Source organism: Alosa pseudoharengus, unplaced genomic scaffold (assembly GCF_046254945.1).
Source record: "Alosa pseudoharengus isolate Yale_2024_CS ecotype anadromous, Long Island Sound unplaced genomic scaffold, YU_APseudo_1.1 YU_APseudo_1.1_scf_1, whole genome shotgun sequence".
Classification (NCBI taxonomy): domain Eukaryota; kingdom Metazoa; phylum Chordata; class Actinopteri; order Clupeiformes; family Clupeidae; genus Alosa; species Alosa pseudoharengus.
This window is the reverse complement of record NW_027468564.1, coordinates 21,913,064-21,931,835: the sequence shown is the minus strand read 5'-3', so window position 1 is coordinate 21,931,835 and position 18,772 is coordinate 21,913,064. Positions and strand designations below refer to the sequence as shown.

The 18,772-nt window shown below is 40.3% G+C and overlaps 1 protein-coding gene and 1 long non-coding RNA gene across 2 annotated transcripts in view; one reads left to right on the top strand and one right to left on the bottom strand.

Moving 5' to 3' along the window:
- Positions 1-11,065: 11,065 nt before the first annotated feature.
- Positions 11,066-13,811, bottom strand: LOC143127513 (uncharacterized). The gene is made up of 6 exons (XR_012987648.1): positions 13,741-13,811; positions 12,395-12,503; positions 12,243-12,305; positions 12,066-12,098; positions 11,706-11,945; positions 11,066-11,621 (listed from the first exon to the last, which is right to left on the bottom strand). It is a non-coding gene; the product is annotated as an uncharacterized LOC143127513 (long non-coding RNA).
- Positions 13,812-17,915: 4,104 nt separating this feature from the next.
- LOC143117390 (verrucotoxin subunit beta-like) overlaps positions 17,916-18,772 on the top strand; it is a 37,736-nt gene continuing 36,879 nt past the window's right edge. The window contains exon 1 of the mRNA XM_076279094.1: positions 17,916-17,994. Within this exon, the coding sequence (XP_076135209.1) occupies positions 17,916-17,994 (79 nt within the window). The remainder of the gene's footprint in view (positions 17,995-18,772) is intronic.

Sequence of the window (18,772 nt, the reverse complement as noted above, 5' to 3'; positions counted from 1 at the left end):
AATTATATCAAGATCAAAAAATCGAGTTATTATTTTCAACTCCATTGGGATGCACTGATAATTCTCTGGTAGCCCCTAGAGGGCGCACAAGACAAGTGTCAAATAATTAAACCATAATAAGCAACTGCCACACTGCAAAAACTGCTTATCTAATAACATCTAACCAAGTGTTATTAATCTTATATCAAGATCAAAAAAACTGTTTTTAGTATAAAGAGACTTACATAGCACTTTCTCGTCTGCCAGTGCGTTAAGTAAATTTGTCTTGATAAGACTCCTTAAAATAAAAATCCTAAAAATAAGTCTTCTTAAATTAAGTCAAAATGATCTTTTGAGAGAGCACTAGGTAAGTCTCTTCATACTAAAAACAATACCAAATAGATTTTTTGATAGTAAGTAAGTATAAGTATACTCTTTTGAAATTTGTTCTCTGCATTTATCCCAATCCGTGAATTAGTGAAACACACTCAGCACACAGTGAACACACAGTGAGGTGAAGCACACTAATCCCGGCGCAGTGAGCTGCCTGCAACAACAGCGGCACTCGGGGAGCAGTGAGGGGTTTGGTGCCTTGCTCAAGGGCACTTCAGCCGTGCCTACTGGTCGGGGTTCGAACCGGCAACCCTCCAGATACAAGTCCGAAGCGCTAACCAGTAGATATAAGATATATAAGTTGATATAAGATTAATAACACTTGGTTAGATTTTAATTTTTTGCAGTGCACTTGAAATTAGAGACTGACATCGGAACTGACAACTAACGCTACAGAGAGACAGATCTGAATATTGACCAAAACAGAACAAATTTTGAGATGAATCACAATTCTGCAAGAAGATGATGCTGGAACTTTTGTTTGGTGTTGTTCAATGGAACATACAAAACAAAAATCAGCTGAATGAGCATCTTCCAAGAGTGGTGATTCCATAATTTTTGCCAGGAGTTGTAGTAATTGTTCTTACTACTTCAACTACTAATACTACTACCACCACTACTACTACCACTGATAACAACAATAATGCACTAATACTACTACCACCACTACTACTACCACTAACAACAATAATGCACTGCAGAAACTGCTTATCTAATACAATCTGACCAAGTGTTATTAATTTCATATCAAGCTATATCCACCATTTTAATGAATTTTCATAAATCATTTTTTTACATTTTGTTTTACAAGTGATTTCAGTAGAACTGTAATTGGGTAGCCTGACGTAGTCATACTCAATTCTAGTCAGAATATGAGTCTGATACTGCTCCATTGGGACGTAATTATGGGGCGTGTTTCAACCGATACAGGGGGGGAATGCCTCTGCACTCAATTGGATAGACCTAACCAATCAGAGCAACGAAATAGCTTATGTGAGGTGTTATGTAGGAAGAAAACACACAAACCATCCTTCTTCTCCACAAATGCCTTAACATTGTTTTCTGGTCTTTTGTAAATGTTAGTGCCGTCAATAACTCCTAGCCTACAACACTCATTAGCGAAATCTAAGAGATACGTAGGGTAGGCTATTAGGAAAACACTGATAGCCTATATCCCCTCCGTTTTTAAAAATAATTTTGTTGAACACTGATATGCTACAAACATGTTAAACAGCTGGGAAAGGCTGTCGCAAATCCCTCGAACAGGTGGTCAATCAGAGATTTCAAACGAACGAGGGAACATGTCACAATGCAACAGCGCTGTTTTCGCTTGATGAAAGTGAAACCACGAGTTTTCCCACATCTCAACTTTGGCCAAAGTTTTCAGAAATAATCGTTTTCAGTGATAAAACCTCATTAAAGGGACACCAGGCAAGCCTGATGCTTTTTCTCTACGAAACTCCCCCTCGCTCGGTCTGAAGCTCTTTTTCTTTTCTTTGCGTCTTCCGTCAAGGGTTTTCGCTGCTTCTTCGCCGGCTCTGCCATTATACACATGTTTGCAACAATCTCTAGCGTTTTGTTAGCCTGCCTCTGTGCTGTAAACTGATCCTGCTTCGGTCGGCGGGTAGGATACACTGAACTTGCAAGTGGGATATTCTTCCTACAGGCAGTAGGGGCGGGCGAGAGAGCCTTCATTCGCCCCGTAATGAGTCATTTAACCATATACCGACTTACGAAGATGATTAATTAACACGAAAACGTTGCCTGGTGTCCCTTTAAATAATATGCATTTTCCATATGGGGTCTTAAAAGCCATGTATCCTTCTAGCCACAGCGGTTTTGTTTCAAACATAAGCCTAATGTAAGCGTGCTCAGATGACGTGATAGACCAGAGTGGTATTTCACAAAACCTAGATAAGAGATTAAGCTGGGGCTAACAGCCAAGCCAGAGACTTTCTAATGAGGGGACACAGCACTCAAAAAATCCTCCATAGAAATGCATGGGGCTAGTTTGTAACGCCAATATGGCTGTTGTCTACACATATCCCACCCCTTCCTCGGCAAAACGTCAACATGTGAATACATTGAGCCAATCATATGGTGTGTTGTGAAGATATTGTGCCAATAATGTGTTGTGATCTCGCCGCTGGAGCAAGATTGGTGTCGTGAAGCCTTGCGCACGCGCAGTTCGACCCAAAGACTGTGCCCGATGAGTGCCCATAAAACGTTGGTATATGGCCGCCGAGTGGAGGGACTTGCCTAAAAGGACTTTGGCCAAGCTAAGTTAATTCTAATGGTAATTATGTTGCCTTATTGGTTCAGCTAGCTGTCATTCAAATCAGACCTCCGTGCTAATTTTTAAGGAGCTTTATTCCATTTATATACTATTTGCTAAATGTATTTGCGCGCAAAACAAAACAGATTGTCTGCCTACTACCATATGGTTATTATTTTAATTGTGATAGCCTTATAATTATTAACATAGGCCTAGGTACGCGTTGTTTGCTTCTTTTGTTGTTAGACGTTTGATGAATAGCCTACTGTAGTTGATTGGAAGTGGAGGGGCACGTTTTCGAAGGTATTTTTAACTATAATATTAAGGTATATCATACTATGTGCATCTTTGCAGTGGCAAGCGCTTTCTTAATGACGTTGCGTGCCAAGACAAGGAAGCACTCACACGTGGGTTCATACGTAAATTTGCATTCAGTTGGTCGCTGCTGTTTTACAGAAATAGCCATGATTCCCCATTCCAAAAGGACAACTTTACTTCATTGTTAGTCTATATCAAAAGCGGTTGTTCACTTTGTGTGAATGACTCTATTTCCCGCGTCTTTTTTATTACAACCGTGGGCACTTTTGGAGCAGAAATGAGAACGCGCACACATCCTGAATTACTTACACCTGGCTTGACATAGTCGCTCCTACTCATCCTGGATTGGCATTAATGAAACGAGTTCAGCTAGGATGACCAGACAACGCTATGTCAAACCTCGCTTTATCAGTTATCTTGGATGTCTTAATTCTGCCTTTGTGAAAACCCCTCAGGCATCGATTTGATTGGTCCGCCCGATCTAGGGTGAGCATACTTGCTACACAATGGAGCCAAAGATAATTAATGCGTAGCAAGATGGGTCGTCCTAGTTCATGTCTATGAGGGCAAAGTGGAGTTCAGTCAGAGACGGGCTCTGGTTCAGTCCCCGCCTGCACAGGGGCGTGTCACTGACGTATGACTGACGTTTGAACGCCTCGGTTCCACGCCAGACAGAAGCCGGAGTACAAAACAAACTTGGTGTACACCTTCATTAATGTTGATTTTCTCCCGACTGGAGGGTCATACTGGCACGACATTCTCATCTCCTGAAATGGGGAGGAGGGTTTGGAGATCATGATACCGTGTCCGAAATGTGCATCCATTGCTCAGAAAAATAAGGCTTTGACAAATTCTGGGAAATTCTTGGATTCTGCCATAGACCTCAATGTTAAAAAGGGAGCCTGATCACTGCATAAATGGGGGATAGTGGCCCCCCCTCGTGCGGGGCGTGTACTACTGCTACCGTATTTGCATACATTTCCAGGGACAGGAAATAGCCTCTCAGGCCATCCTTAAAAATATTTTCGTTTGCCGTAACCCGACCGACCCTGTCAATTTAGAACCGACCCAAATATTTATTTTTTTCCCCTTTTAGTCCGACCGACTTGCCGGTTGTAAACTTGCGTTAATACCGACCGATTGTTTTTTTTACTCTAAACAACCAATACAAATGCAATAAAATAATATTTATTTTAGTAGGCCCAAGTATTGTGAATATAAATTGCCTACATGCAAACGTGGCTCACTTAAATAAAACCCTGTGGCGTCATCTCTACACCATTGGTTTTACGCATGTCACACTATGGCCTACGCTTCGTTTCATTCACACAAACTGATAACGCTTTTACTTGGCACGAAGTTCTGGAAGAACTGTGGCCAGAACTTTTCTCATCCCTTCTCCCCCCCCCTAGTCTAACGGTGACCGTGTCGGAGTATTGAAATTGGTTGTGGTCTATTTAGCATTTCTCAAAATATGGGTCCGCAACATGGAGACTGCTGTTCCGCGGAGTCGTGGAGTGAAATTTGGCCCGGTGCTTCATTTGATAATTTGCTGCGCAGTTGATCAAGAAACCGCGGATCGACGAAAAAATAAAACAAACGTTTCTGCTATCGATGTCATTAAACATGGAGCCCTACAATTAAGTGGTGGTATGAACATTGATTCAATGCGCGTCTGCGCGAGAGAAACTGAAACTAATCGATAACGTTGGTATCAAAGCTCCGCTTCAACCTGTTGGAAGGCTATTTATTTATTTAACGAAACTTAATAGAACGACGTTTTTTGGAACTTCCTTAGAAACAGAGCAGATCTGTATAATACACTGTATAGCATTGAGTATTGTATAGTCAAATTTCAATATAACGTGGCCAAGAGTTATTGTAGCCTTCTTTCTGGGTACATGTAGATGAGCCCTATGACCCCAAAGTCTGCCATGACCGGGCCTCCGGTCAAAGAAGTTTGAGAAAGACTGGTCTATATAACCTGCATCAGAATGAGGTTTGCAATGGTGCGCCTGAAGGCACAGGTTGAAGACCCAGTCAGTTACGTCACAATATGCACATTTGTGTAAATTCATTCCTACGTAATCACCATGATCAAAATTGTACTTTTTTTTTTACTTTGAATCTTGAAAAAAAAACCATATTGACCTACCTACCGACCCATTTTTAATTTTTTTTGGCTGTTACTGCAAACAAAAATATTTTTAAGGATGGCCTCAGGAAGTATCTTCGTAATCAACCATCTTTGATGGAGCAATGCCAGACCGAACTTCCCGACCTCAAATGTTGTGGGCGGGACTAAGTTCTGACTGGCACCCAGGCTAATAATTGGGTATTGTTATTTGATTTACCTTTACTCAATCAAAACAACACAACTGCAACGTGATTTATATTACCTGAAATACACAATTAAATAGCATGACATTATGTTTGAATGTTTTTAAAAAACGGAGATATAACGTTTTGGAACCAAACTCTTCATATCTCGTTGGTATTGTTTTCAGTAAAGAGACTTACCTAGCGCTTTCTCATGAAATCATTTGACTTAATTTAAGAACAGTTTGACTTATTTTAAGACATCTCATCCTTAAACAACAAGCACATTTGTCCGCCAGTATGTTGAGCAAATTTGTCTTGATAATACTCCTTAAAATAAGTCATCGCCTTCTTAAATTAAGTCAAAATGATCTTTCTAGAGAGCACTAGGTCAGTCTCTTCATACTAAAAACAATACCAAATAGATTTGTTGATCTTAATATGAGATTATTAACACTTTGTTAGATTTTGGTTTTTGCAGTGTAATAATACCCAAAACATATCTAAGAAGGAGGTAATGCTTGTAAACTTGTTATTTTGCACAACTCTCTCCTGATGTTTAATCCTTGATCATTCTTCAGCATCTGCCATGGGACCCTCCTGGGCCAGTGTGGTCTTCAGCGCCCCTAGTGGCCGACGCCTGCAATGCATCGTCCTCTCTCTGCGCTTCAGCCTGCTCCTCTGTTGTGTAGCTCTCAATGTCGGAACATCTTACGGACAAGGTACTGTTTAGCTCTCAATGTCGGAACATCTTACGGACAAGGTACTGTTTAGCTCTCAATGTTGGAACATCTTACGGACAAGGTACTGTTGTTTATCTCTCAATGTTGGAACATCTTACGGACAAGGTACTGAAGTTTAGCTCTCAATGTTGGAACATCTTACGGACAAGGTACTGCTCAGCTCTCAATGTCGGAACATCTTACGGACAAGGTACTGTTGTTTAGCTCTCAATGTTGGAACATCTTACGGAAAAGGTACTGTTGTTTATCTCTCAATGTTGGAACATCTTACGGACAAGGTACTGAAGTTTATCTCTCAATGTTGGAACATCTTACGGACAAGGTACTGAAGTTTAGCTCTCAATGTCGGAGCATCTTACGGACAAGGTACTGTTGTTTAGCTCTCAATGTCGGAGCATCTTACGGACAAGGTACTGTTGTTTATCTCTCAATGTTGGAAGATCTTACAGACAAGGTATTGTTGTGTAGCTCTCAACATCTTATGGACTAGCGCAGGGTTGCCAACTTTGAGTGTTTGGCTGGAGTGAGATTTTGTGAAGTCATAGTGTGTGTGCGTTAAATTTTTCCCTAAACCTAATTTTAAAAATGGCTGTCCCCTGACTTTTTTGCTATGTACAGTATAATCCCTGATTTATGTTTTTTTTTTTAAAAAACCTAATAGAATGGAAAAGTTTCTTCAAAATGTACAATTAAAGTATTGATTGCACTTGAAAACAAGATCAGTGTTTTAACCCCGTGGCATGGAAGGATTATGAGCCACTGGGCCCCTGGGCACAGACATGAAAAGGGCCCCCCTGCCCACCTGAAAAAGGTAGTAGCTCAGTAGAAAAAATTGAAAAATAACCCCTTAATTTATGACTTCTGGCGAGTTTTGTGGAAAGAAATGGACAGATTGAGACATATGAATGTGTGTATGAGTGTACATATGTATCAGGGATGGAAAAAGCCTAAAATATTTTTTTCCACCTACCATTGTGGCTGGTGGATTCCAAAGTCTACCAGCCACTAGAGATACAGTATGAACATTTGATGAAAAATCATGACCAAAATGATCACGGTTATTGGTATTATTGCAATAATGATTAAAATGTGCTGACTTTTTTTCTAAACCTACCATCAATGTTGGACAGAACTCATAATTGGCCTGCCCTTCATGCCCAGTAGCAACCAATCTAAAGGTCAACAGAACAGCTATAGTGTCATAAATGTGGTGTGGCTCCTTTAAGACCCAATCCACTGGTGTGAGTTCTGGAGCCATCCAACTTTATCTAACTCTATACTATCCTACATCATCTGATTTTAATATTATGTCTAGGCTATATTTAACATTTAACATTTATTTTCTATTTGGCCTGTTATGAAATTATGCATTGACCAATATAAGCACACTTTTTTAAGACACTTAAATACATGCATGCTTAGCATTTTGTGAAAACAAATCATTATGGCTACATCGACAAACTCTTAGCCGTGAGCTGTATATCCTCTGATTTTAATATTTACACATATGTAGGTATTTAAGCACAGCTCAGTTTTAAGACACTTAAAGCCCAAAATTGGAGACCATATCTAGAAATTTGCTACCATTTCAAAACCGGATTACTCTGGAACGGCTTATTGTACAGGGGATTGCATTACACCTTTGTGTTTGGTAAGGTCTGCTGTTTATTCTGGTTTACGGTTTGTCATGTGTGGAACGAAAAGTTTGTGAAATATTCCTCCTATATGAATTGAAATGAGCGAAGAGCTATAGTAGCCTAATATGATTATTTTAATTAAGTTAAGTTATTTTATTTAAGTTAATTTTCTCACGAACCGTTTATCGCAGCAAATATCGGCTATAGCACCTTATAAAAGATGAGAAAAAGTTATTTCATGTGATGTCTGTGAGGCTACTTCGCGAGTAGTTCCTAGAGAAGAATGGGCGGCCACACTTATGTCGGTCTGCCTCATGTCTAAATAGCAGCGTGTTCCGTGAAGGTGTCGCGGACCGGATTAAACAGTCAGCAAATCAACAATCAGAGAAAACTGCGCTGAGAACGTTGTAGGCTGATATTAGAACTACCTGCTGTCGGTCTAGACATATGTATGCCTTAAACTCGTATCCTGTCATTTAGAAACAATGCTGTGATCTAGTCTAGTCATCAACAAAAAATGAACGGATTGCAAAAAAAAAGAATGGATTTGGCGTGACATTTCTTGAGTGTGCGTGAGAGCGTGAGATTGGTGCTGAAAGCGTGAGTGTCACGCCAGATGCGTGAGAGTTGGCAACCCTGCTAGTACTCTCTCGAAAGATCCTTTTGACTTATTTTAAAGGAGTCTTTTCAAGACAAATTTACTCAACACTCTGGCAGACAAATTTGCTTGTTTTTAGGACAAATTTGCATAACGCACTGGCATACAAATTTGCTTGTTTTCAGGATGAGACTCCTAACCTAACTGCTATGTCTGCTGGGGTCCAACTGCCATTTGTTAGGCGCGCCTAGTGAAAACTATATGCTATCTAGGCCCTAATATGGTTATGGTTATTGTTATGGTTTCAAATCATAGCCTACTTCTTTCTCTTTTTCGCCATGGCGATATGCATTTAGAATAAAGAATAACATTCGTGAACCCTATTGTTTCGTTGCCAGCATAAGAACAAGCTCCCCATCGGCCTATCCGCAAATTTGAAACAAAAGGGATGAACTGAACGATGACTGAGTCGGACATATGGTTATGGTTATGGATTTAGCAGACGCCTTTGTTCAAAGCGAATATAGGCATAGTTCATATTGAAAAAAATTCCACAATGTGGAATTCTAGCTTTTCCCTACCGCAGTCTTTTAATGCCATCTAATCATAACGTTAGCGTGCACAGTCTGCACCATACTGGCTTAAAATTTGCGACAAGATGAGCTGCAACATTCTATAAACCAGCAACTTGATGCAACATTCTAAAACCTTGCAACTGTAACTAGACATGGTGAATTGCAACGGCTTGCAACGATGTGCAACATCAAATTCACACCGCTGCAACTCCTTTCTGCAATGGGTTTTAAACAGACGATCTGACGGGTTTTAGAAGATTAAATACAACCCGAAACTAAAAAACAGACCAGGCCTAGATCTGTAGCCACGCCAGGCGTTTAAAAGAGACAGGCGTCTCTTAGGGACTCGGCTATTATTTGCAGTTTAGTTTTGACTTTACCGCTTAAAAAGTAGTTGTATGTTACACTTCCTGGTTATGGTAGGGGTGTGACTTTCGAAACCGACGTCTCGAATCAGTGTCGGGGCTTCGAAGCACAAGTGTTTTGAAACACTGCTTCGAAACGTGGTTCAAAACAGCCATGTCATGTGACCACTGCTTCGAAATATCGTTTAAAATCAGGGCTTTGAACCGATTTTTCCCCCCAATCGGTTCGTTCCGAACAGAAACGGAATTATAACGTTTCCGGTTATGAGTTCCACCAATAAATTGACGTTCCCGAACCGGTTAGAACAAAAAAATACTGTTCCAGGAACGGTTAATTTCGTTCCTGTCAGCTTTTTAATGCTATAGAATTATGTCACATCTTTCTCATCCAGCTTAAACCAAATGTAATAATATTACAACCATTATTAAATAATAATAATTATATTATTATTAATAATAATAATTAAATAGGCCTACAATTATTTCAAATGTGTAGTTTATTGTTAAAAGAGAAAATTTCCACACAAACGTAACGACATTATTAAGACACTTATGCCACTCGGGCAGGCGCGCCTGCAGGTGTATGTCCGGTAGGCCTACGCACTGTGCGTACCATCACTCAACAACGAGAGAAAATTTACCTTGTGTGTGTGTATATTCACACCATATTGGCCTACCATACCTTTCCTACTATGCACAGTATCCCATTAGTTGCATGCCATCAGGCTATTTACAATTTTCTATTAAGTAAAGTTAGTGAACACTTATCAAAATTAACGCATGTTTGAGCAGGAGAGAATACGCACGCAGGCACGCATAGGCTACTTGTTTTTCTTTTACTCGGCTTTCTATATGGTTATCAGCACACAATGTTGAGCTAATTCACTAACTCAATAGCCTACTCATCATGGATATCACAAGTTTAAACAACGAAAACAGAAATGATGGAGGCAGCAAAGCTAGAGCAGCTATTCAAGATGGGCAAGAACAAGGTTGGCTAAGCAATTGGTGTGCTTGTCAGAACGACTGCATTACAGCTGTTTAAAGCCAGACATTACAGTAGCTATAACACAACTAAAGGTAGCTTTAGCCTGTATAGGGATGTATAAAGTTGCCCAAATGAATAGGTAATTGTAGACGTTGTTGTTGCATTATTGCATGTGGATGTTGTTATGCTATGTATGCACGAACCTAAAGGAAAAATACTGTCCACGCGTGAACGTTTTTTTTTTTCGGGGGGATGGGTGTGCGTACCATCCCAGCTAACAATTTATGGTTTCCAAAACGTTCTGGGAACCATAGTTTTTGGTTTCGGAAACGTTAGTTTTTGGTTCCCAAAAGTTCCCCGAAGGTTAGTTTTTGAGTAAGTTTTGGTTCCCATGGAAAGTTTGCTGAATGTTCCGGAAACGTTAGTTCTTGGTTATATAAAACGTTCCCTGAACGTTCCCCTAACGTTGCACACTTTAAAAAACCTTCCCCTAACGTTCCCTAACCGTTGCAAACTTTAGAAACCTTCCCCTAACGTTCCCTAACTGTTCCCATAACGTTCCCTAAACGTTGTAATATTGCAACATTTAGGGAACCTTGCCCTAACATTGCAACCTTTGCATACCAATTGTATTATTACTTTAAACAGCATGAGCAGGAATGCATTATTATATATTAGCAGGAAAGAATGAACAGGCAAAATCGATGGAACTTATAACTTTAATATAAAATTATCAAAAGACAAAAAAAACAATATAAAAGGCCTAACAATATATATATATATAAATTAGACTTAGTGTTAGCTAAGTATATTAACATAAGGCATTTGACTTTGGTAGGTGCTCTATACATTCAACAAATAGACAGATATACTGTACAATAGAGACAACAATATACATTGTGGCAGATACCAACACAATATACAAAACAACTATACAAATAAGACATAATACCAATATAAGTACACATGGAGTGTGATGTAGAGTGCAAAGTAATAGTGCAAATGTAGTGTGCAAGACACATATTGGAATGATAAAGTATGTAATGGGCAGGTAAACGGTCAAAGTGGGGATGACCCCACTTATCTGCAGTTCAGGAGAGTGACGGCAGTGGGAAAAGAGTTGTTCTTGTGTCTGGTTGTTTTTGTGTGCAGGGATCTGTAGCGCCTGCCAGAGGGGAGGAAGTTAAAGAGTGTGTGTGCAGGATATGTGGAGTCTTTGGTGATGGTCTCTGCCCGCTTAGGTCCTGGAGGGAGGGCATTTTGTTCCTCCTCTCCTGCAGCTCAGTGACTGTCGAGCAGGACGACAGCAATATGTCATCGACTGGAGCAGAGGGAGGTGACTGGGAGCTCCTTAAGAGCATGAGCAGCTCATCCATCTTCTCCTCAAATGCGTCCATTCGCTGTGCCATGCGGTAATGGTTGTCCTTATTGCTATGGAAAATGGATGGTGTTAGTTTTAGTTGTTAAATACATTATATACCTGCATATGTGAACAAATTAAGTGAGTGTTCTTACCTCTTATTTCCGTCTCCATGGCCAAGCCACCTCCCTCTGTGTGATGAGTCACTTGTGCTGTTTACAAAAAAAAAAAGTTAGTTACTCTCAAGTTCCTTGTCATGAAATTGTATTTACTTGGAAATGGAAAATTCAAAGACACTGTACCTTCAACTGGGTCCCAAGATGAAGTGGCAGGCGTTATAATAGACCCATCCAGCTCTGGGCAATGAGCTGGTTGCCTGTGTGGTGTTGACTCATCTAAAAAGAAATTAAATATGAATATTGGTCAGTTCATTTATGGTAGGTTTCTTGCACATGACATTTGCAAAAGATAAACCTATGCTGTTACATTAACAATCGCTAAAAAGAAAAACTCACATGCAGGTGGTGGAGGCAGTGACATCTGCTGACCTAAGAAAGGCAGGAAGAGACAAATACATCAGAACAGTCACATGATATGCACCAGGTTAATAAACATGAATGTCAGTAGTTCCATGGTAGGAAATATGACTCAACTGGTTTTCTTAAATAATACATGTATAAATGTTAACTTACAGACAGGGCTTCCAGGCACACGCACCATCCTGGAATGCTTTCTTGCTTGCGGAACGGATTCATCTGAAATAAAAGACCATACAATCTGCACTGATTGCAAAAAGAATATTTGAATTGTGCAAATAATGTAGTCTGTATTTAAGAGGTCTTACCATCACGTGACCATGCAATGCCTTTTGTGGACGCTCGCATCTTCTTCCGCCTCAATGCTAGAAGTGTCCATCAGCCGCTGACATTTTTCCATAGCTTTGGTGTATGAATCTACGTTAAGAGAACAAAGTTTTTGTGAGCCAGTAGTAGAGCAAAGCAGTATTTCCATACAGAGAAAACTATTATTGATAGTATTGCAGCAATCAGTCATCTGTACACAACCAGATTTTCTTGACTGGATATTTGGCCCAGCTTTTGACTTGATTTTTGTATTGTAGCCCAGAGAATTTCTAATGGGGAGACACAGCATCCATAGAAATGCATGGGCTTAGTTTGTAAAGCCAGTATGGCAGCTGTGTATAGCCTACTACACACATTCCGCCCCTTCCTGTATGCTTCCCAACAGACCTCTGAAGTTCGCCTACAAAAAGGAACCAAAACTGCCATCTTTGCCTATAAGGAGATCAGGGTGTTAATTTAACCTAACTACCTATGACAAGTTACATTGCAAGTTAGGTCTGGGGTAGCAAAAATCTAAGTTGCTGTCTTAACGTAGGCCTGTTGAAGATCACAGTTAGCCTACCACTCGAAGGCAGAGGACAAACGTGTGTTGAGCAAAATGTCTGCATTTCAGACTTCTTCGTCCACGGGAGAGTGCAATAATTCTCTCCCCATGTTATTTTCCCATAGCAAAAATTGCAAGATAGGCTACCGGATCTCAGCTTTTTGAAGGCAAAATTCAGAGGTCTATTCACTTGAATCGTCTATCCGATCAACTGTGTTACAAGATGGCCGCCGACAGTGTATACATTATCTATAGCCATCTCTATGGCTCTAGTGTAGCCTACATATGCAGGACTGTTCAGTAGGTTATACCCACTTAAAAAGCATCACCATCTCAGTATACCCACTTAAAATAGACTAGGATACATTTGGGGTTGATCAGCCTACCCACTACAGCTAACTAGCCTACATCACAGTAGCCTAGATCCAGCTACATACAGTAGGCCTATTAGCCTAGCCTACACCACTGCTGCCGAGTGACTTGCCTAAAAGGACTGACTGTACACTAAAACTAATTAAAATAAACGTTAGCCTTGTGCTATTATTTGTAACATCAACGCGAGCAGGTTAACACGATGACACAAAACATACAATGCTGCAAAACATAACACGTTGAGAACAGCTCAAACAAAGACGAACAAGCAATGTGCTCTGGTAAATTACAAACTTGGCAGAATCAGAATATAACAAAGCCCTACAAGTGAAAATACTTAAGGTTAAACCTCAAACCCTTGCATTACAACCACTAGGCCTACATCATGAAACTGTAACATATTTCACTTACTTTCGTGAGATCGAATTCAAGACGAGTGTAATCCATTCCAAGACTTCTTCCAGCGGTGTTCAAGAATCACGGGATTCAAACAGAGCCCGTTTACGGAAGTCAGGACAAGACTTCAATCGATCACCTGAAACCAGAGGCGCTGTCTTCCCCCTACTGGCGTGGGGGTAGGCCTACAGTACGTGTAAGGGAGAGCCTGTCTGATTGAACTGAAGTGAATTGTGAAATGAAAGAAGTGAATTTTCTTAGTTGTGAAAAGTGTTCTATTGATAGATTTTTGTTTAAAGTTCATTCACCTAATACGGTAAAAAAAAAAGCACAAAAGTATATATTTTTTATTTAGTAAAATTGATATTAGCCTCAAATAAATATTATCTTGATATGATGTTTACCTTACTTAGATTTTATAAGACCAATCATTTGAGTGGATCTAAATCAAGTGACTGCAAACATTTTGTATGTTACTTCAAAAACTGAAATGGAGCTTGTGTTAGTGTCGACTATAGCTGTTATTGTCTCCAGTTTCTAAAGCTGATGGAGGCGAATCAATCACACACATTTAACACGGCATGGAATTGGAATGAATAGAGACGCATTACGCCACCTAATCAGAAGCCTCGAATGCAAATAATGTAAAATGTGTGAATGTAAAATGGTAATGGTAGGCTACAGGAACAAATGAAACATGTTTTGAATGTATTCTAGTGATAGCAGAAAACTATTATAAAAATATTTTATATTTTATTTACCGAAGTATTATTGTTTGTTTAATCCAATGTGAAACTGCAATCGGTTCTGAATGCAGACCAGGCGTTGTCTTCCCCCTACTGGCGTGGGGGTGTAACGGTTGGACTTTTATATTGAGCCAAGTGAAATGTGAAATGTAGAAGTGAAAATTGTTTTATTGATAGATTCGTGTTTTAAGCATTTTCACTTCATACGGTTACAAAACTGAAATCAAGCACAAAAGTATTGTTTATAGCAAAATTGATATCAGCCTAAAAATAAATATATTCTCTTACTCCTTATCTTAATTTGATTACATAAGGCCAATTATTATGACCGCCGCGCAGCGAAGCGGCGGTCATATAGGTTTAGTCAGATTTTTTTTTTTTTTTTTTTTTTCTTTTTCGCATGCCCAAATTTCTGTCAATGATTCCCGGGACACTGAAAGACCGGGGTACACGAAACTTGGTGGGCATGTAACCCCACATGGATAGCATGGAACCATCGTTTTTCGTTTTGATCTGTAGCCCCCCCGCTGGACTGGACCCCCCGAAAGGAGGGTAGGCCAGACACAGTTTTCTGTGAATATCTCGAAAACCGTAGGGTTTAGGAGGACCATTTTTTTTTTGTATGTTGATCGATCTCAAGGGGCCATGTCAACCCATTCCATATCCACTCATTTCATGTATAGCGCCACCTAGTTAAACACAAAAAAGTAAAAATGAGGTGTTGTAATTGAAGGTATCTGTGACCTAACAAAGTCAAAACTGTACAAAATTGGAAGTGTAGGATCATTATGACACCCTCTGTATGCACGCCAAGTTTCGTGGAATTCCGTTCATGGGGGGCCACACAATAAATTCATTTATGTTACTATACACCAACTGGCCTGTAGGTGGCCGGAGACAGTTTTCTGTGAATATCTCGATAACCGTAGGGCCTAGGAGGTCCACCTTTTTTATGTATGTTGGTCTTAAGGGGGCATGTCAACCCATCCCATTACCACTTATTTTATGTATAGCGCCACCTAGTTAAAAATGAAAAAGCAAAAAATTAGGTGTTTTCATCACAATATCTCTGGCTGACAAGGTCGAAACTGCACGAAATTAAAAGTGTAGGATCATTATGACACCCTCCGAATGCATGCCAAGTTTTGTGTACTTTCGTTCATGGGGGGCCTTACAATAAAATAATTTATGTGTACATTTAGTGACGTACACCAACAAGGATTCCCGGGACACTGAAAGACCGGGGTACACAAAACTTGGTGGGCATGTACCCCCACATGGATAGCATGGAACCGTAATTTTTCGTTTTGATCTGTAGCCCCCCCGCTGGACTGGACCCCCCGAAAGAAGGGTAGGGCAGACACAGTTCTCTGTGAATATCTTGAGAACTGTAGGGCCTAGGATGACCATTTTTTTCTGTATGTTTGCCTCCAGGGGTCATGTTAACCCATTTCATGTGCACACATGTGCACAAACAGATACACACACACACACACACACATACATTCACAGTAATCATACGTATGACACATACTCACACAGTAGACATATGTACGCTTGCATGCACAGGCACATACGCAGGCACACACACAAGCACGCACACACACACACACACACACACACACACACACACGCATAACATAAACATGTACATGCACACAATTCAAGAATTTCTCAGAATTATGAACAGGCAAGATGGAGGTGGGGTTGTATAAAATTAATTTTACATGTGAAATCTATGAACTAATCATGTTTTGGTACTTGTTGTCTAACAGATATCAGTGAGAATTGAGTGTGGATAATGCAATTTAGTGAGACAGTTAGAATCATATAGGCCTTTCAGCGTGATTTATTTTTGTGGAAAAAATGTGCTGGACTGGGCGGCGGTCATATTTTGTACCGCTCTGCGGTACATCTAGTTTTTAGTGAATATCAAGTGACTGCAAACCTTGTATATGCTAGGCCTACTTCAAAAACTTAAACGGAGCTGGTTAAAATAAACATGTCAAAACAGCACTCAGAACAACCAAAAACAACCAATAACAACCAAACGGGAACGTTGTGTGAAGGTACTGTGCAACCACAGGAGAACGTTTTGGTTGGTTGGTTCCCTTAACGTTTAGGAACGTTAAGGAACCCTTAGGTAACGTTCCCTAACCGTTAGTTTTTGGTTTGGTTCGAACTACCCTTTAGGGAACCATACACTAACGTTCCCGAACGTTCCCTTAACGTTTTGTGTTAGTGGGGATAGCATTAATTCCTGCAGGCGCCCCTGCACTCGGGCAACAACAAATTCCAACTGTCGGGGGAAAAGGCCATCCAGTAGAAGCTAGGCCTACTCATACCGTAACAAGCCATCTGTGCATTAGGCAAACAGAGGTGTTGGCGCCATTTAGCCAAATGTTCGCTAGTCCATCATTAACGTGGAGTCGACAAATATAGCTATTGTGTTTGGAATGAGCATTTTAATTAACGATGGATCGTAATTTACCTCTTATTTAAGATGTGGAGTGGAGACTTTGTAATCCACCGCTCTCTCTCCATTCAGTCAGCGAATGTCTGATGTGATGTCACACAGGAATTGAACCTCAGCCGTCATGGTAACATGTGCAGGAAAATAATTACTTTTTTTTTTAGTTAATTAGGCAACGAAAACTTTGAGGAACGAAATAAAACCGGTATTAACCGGTTACCATTATTTTTAAATAAGTGTTCCTGTTCCAGAACATAACAAATAATAACGTTTCCGGTTTCGTTCCTGTTCCCTGTAAAATACAAAAAGTTCCCGGTTTTCGTTTTCGTTCCTTGAACCGGTTCAAAGCCCTGTTTAAAATCCCCTGTTAATTGAACGCGCGGGCACGCCTGCCGACACCGGTGAAATGCACCGAAGGTTCACTTAACTTTGGTCACATGACATGTGTAGACTTATCTTAAGTAATAACCATGATGGTGTAGTGGTTAGTGAGGGTGTTTTTTTGCACGGTAGCCCAGGCTGCTCATGTGGTTCGATCCCCGTTTGATTTGTAAGGTATTGTTTCAGATCGTATCTGTTTATGTTTTCTTACTTCATCATTAACCATACAGTTTCAACTAAACTCTCAGAATGGTCAAAAAGCAAACACATTGCGACATCGAGAGTTTTTATAAGAAAGTGATTTAGAGAACACTAGTGGCAGCAATAAGATTCTCTTTATTGTCACTTCATGTCGTCTCCCATCCAATAATTGACCAAGGGAATCACTGCTTAGCTTTTGACAAAGACTGAACACAGGTAACACAGCGAGCCACAAACTTTAAAGACTACATCTCCAATACGAAGAATTTGACAGATTTGTTTCACCCTTAACAGCTCTGAGGTGTCGGAATTGTTTCAAAGCTTCGGAACAATTTAGCACAATTGCTTCGAACGTTTCAGTGTTTCAAGCCTTGATTTGCCCATCCCTAATGGTAAGCCTTTACGGTAAGCTGTCCGATAGTATAAACGCAGACGGTGTCAACGAGATACTGAAGATAGGATCCACGCGTAAGACTCATTCAGACAGAAAACACACTTTAATGAATTACAAAATTGACAAACTTACTAGACAGAACTCAGGATGAACAGAGAGACGATCCGACAAAGAACAGAGAAACAGGGGGGTAGAAATACACAGATTATTAACAGATGACAGAGGACTGGACTAGACTAACAAGACAATAACGGGGAACAGGTGTGAGTAGAAACGGAGGGGTTTTGTGCTACTCCCAATTACAAACACTAAGATAAATCAACTGTTGCCAAATGGCAACACCATGCAATAGAGGGTTAAATTAAGTCAAATTATTTTATGAGAAAGCAACACCACACTAGATCTTAATCTTGATCTTAATATAAGACTAATAATACTTGGTTAGATTTTATTAGAAAAGCAGTTTTTGCAGTATGTGTTTAGACCAGACATCATGATGCCTTATGACTTTTAATGACATTGTTTAGAATAGACATCATGATGCTTTTATAATCCTTAATGAATGTGTTTAGACCAGACATCATGATGCCTTTACTGGGGCAGCCGTGGCTTACTGGTTAGCGCTTCGGACTTGTAACCGGAGGGTTGCCGGTTTGAACCCCCGACCAGTAGGCACGGCTGAAGTGAAGCCTTGAGCAAGGCACCTAACCCCTCACTGCTCCCCGAGCGCCGCTGTTGTTGCAGGCAGCTCACTGCGCCGGGATTAGTGTGTGCTTCACCTCACTGTGTGCTCACTGTGTGCTGAGTGTGTTTCACTAATTCACGGATTGGGATAAATGCAGAGACCAAATA